Consider the following 7,385-nt stretch of genomic DNA (forward strand, 5'->3'; position numbering starts at 1 on the left):
CCTCAGACATGAGGTGAGGTTGAGAAGGAAGGATCTTGGTGGTAACCTTAGCCAGTGCAGGTGTTGGCCTAGTGGTGTTTAACGCTCTGCAGACCCAGGTTCGAATCCTGCCGCATCAGATGATAGATTTGAATCGAATAAAAATGTGAAATTGAGAATTTAGAATCTGGGAAAGTCAGGGACCTAATAACTGAAAGACAGGAGGTGCGTCGGTCATTGCAGGGTTCCCAACCTCTGATTCTCCCTATCCACTCCTGTTAGGCAGGGGAATGAAGGATTATCGGGGCAAACTGGAGACAAGGAATAAAATATAGGGATAATGGGAACTGCAGATGCTGGAGAATCCAAGATGACAAAGTGTGAGGCTGAATGAACACAGCAGGCCCAGCAGCATCTCAGGAGAACAAAATAAGATGCTGCTTGGCCTGCTGCATTCATCCAGCTTCACACTTTGTTATCTTGAGTAAAATACAGGCTTGTGTTCTGGAGACAGAGTTCAATTAATTTGCCCAGCAGTTGGTGAAATATGAATTTGGAACTTAGAGCTAGTCCAAGTTGTGGCCACTGTGAAACTATCGTCATTTTTTTTTGTGAAAACTCCTCATGTCCTCTGAGGAGGGACATCTGTAGCAGCAAATTCAACAGACAAGGCTGAGTGAAGCTCAGGTAAATCAGTGCTTCACCTGGAAGGTGTGTCTGGAGCCTCGGATAATGGGGAGGGAGGAAACATGCAGGGGTCACACCTTCTGTGATGGCATGGGATGGTGCTGTTGGGGTGTGAACCAGGGTGTAAACGGTCACTGCAGAAGGTTGAGAAGGAAGGGGACGGGAATATGTGTATGGTGGTGGCATCTGGATGGAGGTGGTAGAAATGGTGGCTAATGATCCGCTGGATGTGGAGGCTGCTGTCATGGTGGGTGAAGGGAAGGGGGGGCCCTATCATAGAATCCGTACAGTGTGGAAACAGGCCCTTCAGCCTAACAAGTCCACATCGAACCTCAGAGCATCCTACGCAGGCCCATCCCCCTACAATCCAACTAATCTACACCTCCCTGAACACTACAGGCAACTTAGCATGGCCAACCCAGCTGAGCCTGTGCATCTTTGGACTGTGGGAGGAACCCGGAGGAAACCCACGCAAACGCGGGGAGAATGTGCAAACTCCACACAGTCGCCCGAGGCTGGAATTGAACTGGAGTCCCTGGCGCTGTGAGGCAGCAGTGTTAACCACTGAGCCACTGTGCCGCCCCACGGCTCTTGCAGGACGGAAGAGAGGTGAGGGTGAGGGCCAAACTGCGGCAGTTGGTTCGGGCGCAGCCGAGGGGCTTGGGCACTTGAGTTAAATTTACTTATAAATTGAGATCTGCTATAGCATCTGAATAGAAAGGGGCACTTTAATAAAAATGAAGAAAACATTGAGGATAATGATAGGGATCCGAGTCCTGATCCCCTCGATCACGACCCCACCTCCCAGCAACAAACCATCATTGCCCAAAGCACCCTTGACCTCATCACCTCAGGTGACCTCCCACCCCACAGCCTCCAACCTCACTGTTCCCCAACCCCACATGGCCAGTTTCTATCTCCTTTCCAAAACCCAGCCTGCCCTGGTTGACCTATTGTCTCCACCTTCTCCTGCCCCACCAAACTCATCTCCATCTATTTGGACTCCATTTTCTTCCCCTTGGTCCAAGAACTCCCTACCTACATCCGTGACACCACCCACGCCCTCCACCTCCTCCAGAACTTCCAATTCCTCAGTCCCCAACACCTCATTTTCACCATGGACATCCAGTCCCTATACACCTGCATTCCCCATGCAGATGGCCTTAAGGCCCTACGCTTCTTCCTGTCCCGCAGACCTGACCAGTCCCCCTCCGACACCCTCATCTGCCGAGCCGAACTCATCCTCACCCTCAACAACTTCTCTCGATTCCTCCCACTTCCTACAGACTAAGAGGGTGGACATGGGTACCCGCATGGGCCCAAGCCATGCCTGCCTCTTTGTAGGTTATGTGGAACAGTCCTTCTTCTGCACCTACACTGGCCCCAAACCCCACCTCTTCCTCCGTTACATTGATGACTGTATTGGCGCTGCTTCATGCTCCCAAGAGGAGCTCGAACAGTTCATCCAATTCACCAACACCTTCCACCCCAACTTCAAGACCTGCCCCCACGCCACCTCCCTCACCCCCATCCCAGGCCCCAAGATGACTTTCCACATCAAGCAGAGATTCACCTGCACGTCTGCCAATGCGGTATACTGTATCCATTGTACCCAGTGTGGCTTCCTCTACATCGGGGAAACCAAGCGGAGGCTTGGGGACCGCTTTGCAGAACACCTCCACTCGGTTCGCAATAAACAACTGCACCACCCAGTCGCGAACCATTTCAACTCAACTCCCCCTCCCTTCCTCAGACGACATGTCCATCATGGGCCTCCTGCAGTGCCACAGTGATGCCACCCGAAGGTTGCAGGAACAGCAACTCATATTCCGCCTGGGAACCCTGCAGCCCAATGGTATCAATGTGGACTTCACCAGCTTCAAAATCTCCCCTTCCCCTACTGCATCCCTAAACCATCCCAGCTCTTCCCCCCCACCCACTGCATCCCAAAACCAGCCCAGTTCGTCCCCTCCCCCCACTGCATCCCAAAACCAGTCCAACCTGTCTCTGCCTCCCTAACCTGTTCTTCCTCTCACCCATCCCTTCCTCCCACCCCAAGCCGCACCCCCATTTACCTACTAACCTCATCCCACCTCCTTGACCTGTCCGTCTTCCCTGGACTGACCTATCCCCTCCCTACCTCCCCACCTATACTCTCCTCTCCACCTATCTTCTCCCTATCCATCTTCGGTCCGCCTCCCCCTCTCTCCCTATTTATTCCAGTTCCCTCTCCCCATCCCACTCTCTGATGAAGGGTCTAGGCCCGAAACGTCAGCTTTTGTGCTCCTGGATGCTGCTGGGCCTGCTGTGTTCATCCAGCCTCACAGTTGCTCTGCTGAAGCGTTGTTGGGTCTGGAGAAATCACTCCATTGGCCCATGCTGTAACGTCATTGCGGGGCAAGATGGCGAAGGCGTAGGACATAATAGTGGGGCATGATGGCGGCGCAATTACATCTTCACAGGCCAAGGCCGCTTGCAGTGACGTCTCAGCGATGTACGGCGGTGCGTGACGTCATCGCCGTGCCCGGTGCGGCGAGAGGATCTCACTGCGGGGCAGGAGGGCGCACGGGTGATGTCAGTGAGGGGCGCGGATGGAGCATCCGCGCACTCTGATGACGAGACCCCGTTCTGGTCGCGGTTTGGTGACGCGTTCGGGTGGTCTCCAGGATGGCGGCGTCGCTGCTGCTCGACACGGTGGCGGGGCTCCTCAGGCAGCCGGCTGACGGGGAGCGGGAGGGTGGCCTGGGCCCAGGCCCACAACATCTGGCCGACATGGTGCAGCAGCTCAGGGCCCAGCGGCTGCTGCAGGCTGAGGTACTGCAGGAGGAGGAAGGGATGCTTAGCCCCAACACCCATCCCCCGCGCAGCCCCCCCATCCCATCCCCCCGACACACAGCCCCCCCCCACACCCTCCCACACACAGCCCCCACCCCCCCACCCCCCCCACACACCCCCCCCTCCCACACACCCCCCCCACACACACCCCTCCCACACCACCCCCCTCCCCCTCCCACACACACCCCTCCCCCTCCCACACACCCCCCTCCCACACACAGCCCCCACCCCCCCTCCCACACACCCCCCACACACGCACCCCCTCCCACACACAGCCCCCACCCCCCCACCCCCCCCCACACACCCCCCTCCCACCCCCCCCCACACACCCCCCTCCCACACACCCCCCTCCCACACACCCCCCCTCCCACACACCCCCCCTCCACACCCCCCCCCCACACACCCCCCCCCCACACACACCCCTCCCACACACCCCCCCCCACACACACCCCTCCCACACACCCCCCCCCCCACACACACCCCTCCCACACCACCCCCCTCCCCCTCCCACACACACCCCTCCCCCTCCCACACCACCCCCCTCCCCCACACACCCCCCCACACACACTCCCCACCCCATCTCCCCCTCCCCCCCCCGATTCACCCCTATCCCATCACCCCCTCCCCCCCCCGATTCACCCCTATCCCATCCCCCCTTCCCCCCGCCGATTCACCCCTATCCCATCCCCCCTTCCCCCCCCGATTCACCCCTATCCCATCCCCCCCTCCCCCCCCCCGATTCACCCCTATCCCATCCCCCCCTCCCCCCCCCCGATTCACCCCTATCCCATCACCCCCCCCCGATTCACCCCTATCCCATCACCCCCCCCGATTCACCCCTATCCCATCCCCCCTCCCCCCCCCGATTCACTCCTATCCCATCCCCCCCCCGATTCACTCCTATCCCATCCCCCCCCGATTCACTCCTATCCCATCCCCCCCTCCCCCCGCCGATTCACCCCTATCCCATCCCCCCATCCCTCCCCGATTCACCCCTATCCCATCCCCCCGCCCCCCCGCCACTCTTCCCCCCCCACCCGCCACTCTTCCCCCCACCCCACCCCGCCACTCTTCCCCCCCCACCCCGCCACTCTTCCCCCCCCCCACCCCGCCACTCTTCCCCCCCCCCCACCCCGCCACTCTTCCCCCCCCCCACCCCGCCACTCTTCCCCCCCCCCCACCCCGCCACTCTTCCCCCCCCCACCCCGCCACTCTTCCCCCCCCCCACCCCGCCACTCTTCCCCCCCCCCACCCCGCCACTCTTCCCCCCCCCCCACCCCGCCACTCTTCCCCCCCCCCCACCCCGCCACTCTTCCCCCCCCCCACCCCGCCACTCTTCCCCCCCCCACCCCGCCACTCTTCCCCCCCCCACCCCGCCACTCTTCCCCCCCCCACCCCGCCACTCTTCCCCCCCCCACCCCGCCACTCTTCCCCGCCACTCTTCCCCCGCCACTCTTCCCCCCCCCCACCCCGCCCCCGCCACTCTTCCCCCCCCCCCACCCCGCCCCCGCCACTCTTCCCCCCCCCCACCCCGCCACTCTTCCCCCCCCCACCCCGCCACTCTTCCCCCCCCCCACCCCGCCACTCTTCCCCCCCCCACCCCGCCACTCTTCCCCCCCCCCACCCCGCCACTCTTCCCCCCGCCACTCTTCCCCCCGCCACTCTTCCCCCGCCACTCTTCCCCCGCCACTCTTCCCCCCCCACCCCGCCACTCTTCCCCCCCCACCCCGCCACTCTTCCCCCCCCCACCCCGCCACTCTTCCCCCCCCACCCCGCCACTCTTCCCCCCCCCCACCCTTCCCCCCGCCACCCCTTCCCCCCGCCACCCCTTCCCCCCGCCACCCCTTCCCCCCGCCACCCCTTCCCCCCGCCACCCCTTCCCCCCGCCACCCCTTCCCCCGCCACCCCTTCCCCCGCCACTCTTCTCCCCCCCCCCACCCCGCCCCCGCCACTCTTCTCCCCCCCCCCACCCCGCCCCCGCCACTCTTCCCCCCCCCCACCCCGCCACTCTTCCCCCCCCCCACCCCGCCACTCTTCCCCCCCCCATCCCGCCACTCTTCCCCCCCCCACCCCGCCACTCTTCCCCCCCCCACTCTTCCCCCCCCACCCCGCCACTCTTCCCCCCCCCACCCCGCCACTCTTCCCCCCCCCACCCCGCCACTCTTCCCCCCCCCACCCCGCCACTCTTCCCCCCCCCCACCCCGCCACTCTTCCCCCCCCCCACCCCGCCACTCTTCCCCCGCCACTCTTCCCCCCCCCCACCCCGCCACTCTTCCCCCCCCCCACCCCGCCACTCTTCCCCCCCCCACCCCGCCACTCTTCCCCCCCCCACCCCGCCACTCTTTCCCCCCCCCACTCTTCCCCCCCCCACCCCGCCACTCTTCCCCCCCCCACCCCGCCACTCTTCCCCCCCCCACCCCGCCACTCTTCCCCCCCCCACCCCGCCACTCTTCCCCCCCCCACCCCGCCACTCTTCCCCCGCCACTCTTCCCCCCCCCACCCCGCCACTCTTCCCCCCCCCACCCCGCCACTCTTCCCCCCCCACCCCGCCACTCTTCCCCCCCCCACCCCGCCACTCTTCCCCCCCCCACCCCGCCACTCTTCCCCCGCCACTCTTCCCCCCGCCACTCTTCCCCCCCCACCCTTCCCCCCCCCACGCCCTTCCCCCCCCCACCCTTCCCCCGCCCACCTTCCCCCCCCCCTCCCCCCCACCCTTCCCCCCCCACCCTTCCCCGCCCACCCTTCCCCCCCCACCCTTCCCCCCGCCCACCCTTTCCCCCGCCCACCCTTCCCCCGCCCACCCTTCCCCCGCCCACCTTCCCCCGCCCACCCTTCCCCCGCCACCCTTCCTCCCGCCCACCGCCCCCTTCCCCCGCCACCCTTCCCCCGCACTCTTCCCCCGCCACTCTTCCCCCCCCACCCCGCCACTCTTTCCCCCCCCACCCCGCCACTCTTTCCCCCCCCCACCCCGCCACTCTTCCCCCCCCCACCCCGCCACTCTTCCCCCCCCACCCCGCCACTCTTCCCCCCCCACCCCGCCACTCTTCCCCCCCCCCCACCCCGCCACTCTTCCCCCCCCCACCCCGCCACTCTTCCCCCCGCCCCACCCCGCCACTCTTCCCCCGCCCCACCCCGCCACTCTTCCCCGCCCCACCCCGCCCCACTTCCCCCGCCCCACCCCGCCCCTCTTCCCCCGCCCCACCCCGCCCCTCTTCCCCGCCCCACCCCGCCCCTCTTCCCCGCCCCTCTTCCCCCGCCCCTCTTCCCCCGCCCCTCTTCCCCCGCCCCTCTTCCCCGCCCCGCTTCCCCCGCCCCGCTTCCCCCGCCCCGCTTCCCCGCCCCGCTTCCCCCGCCCCGCTTCCCCCGCCCCGCTTCCCCCGCCCCGCTTCCCCCGCCCCGCTTCCCCCGCCCCTCTTCCCCGCCCCGCTTCCCCCGCCCCGCTTCCCCCGCCCCTCTTCCCCCCCCCCACCCGCCACTCTTCCCCCCCCCACCCCGCCACTCTTCCCCCCCCACCCCGCCACTCTTCCCCCCCCACCCCGCCACTCTTCCCTCCCCCACCCCGCCACTCTCCCCCCCCCCCCACCCCGCCACTCTCCCCCCCCCCACCCCGCCACTCTCCCCCCCCCACCCCGCCACTCTCCCCCCCCTCCCCACCCCGCCACTCTTCCCCCCCCCCGCCACTCTTCCCCCCCCGCCACTCTTCCCCCCCGCCACTCTTCCCCCCCCCGCCACTCTTCCCCCCCCCGCCACTCTTCCCCCCCCCGCCACTCTTCCCCCCCCCGCCACTCTTCTCCCCCCCCCGCCACTCTTCTCCCCCCCCCGCCACTCTTCCCCCCCCGCCACTCTTCCCCCCCCGCCACTCTTCCCCCCCCGCCACTCTTCCC

At 66.3% G+C, this 7,385-nt stretch overlaps 1 protein-coding gene across 1 annotated transcript; it reads left to right on the plus strand.

Annotated features, from left to right (window-relative positions):
* Window positions 1-3,438: 3,438 nt before the first annotated feature.
* LOC132208883 (uncharacterized proline-rich protein-like) lies at window positions 3,439-5,787 on the plus strand (the record flags this gene model as incomplete). The annotated part of the gene is made up of 3 exons (XM_059644189.1): window positions 3,439-3,480; window positions 5,327-5,386; window positions 5,671-5,787. Coding segments are annotated over exons 1-3 (219 nt in total), but the record flags the coding sequence as incomplete, so codon positions are not given.
* Window positions 5,788-7,385: the final 1,598 nt, after the last annotated feature.

Source organism: Stegostoma tigrinum, unplaced genomic scaffold (assembly GCF_030684315.1).
Source record: "Stegostoma tigrinum isolate sSteTig4 unplaced genomic scaffold, sSteTig4.hap1 scaffold_567, whole genome shotgun sequence".
NCBI lineage: Eukaryota > Metazoa > Chordata > Chondrichthyes > Orectolobiformes > Stegostomatidae > Stegostoma > Stegostoma tigrinum.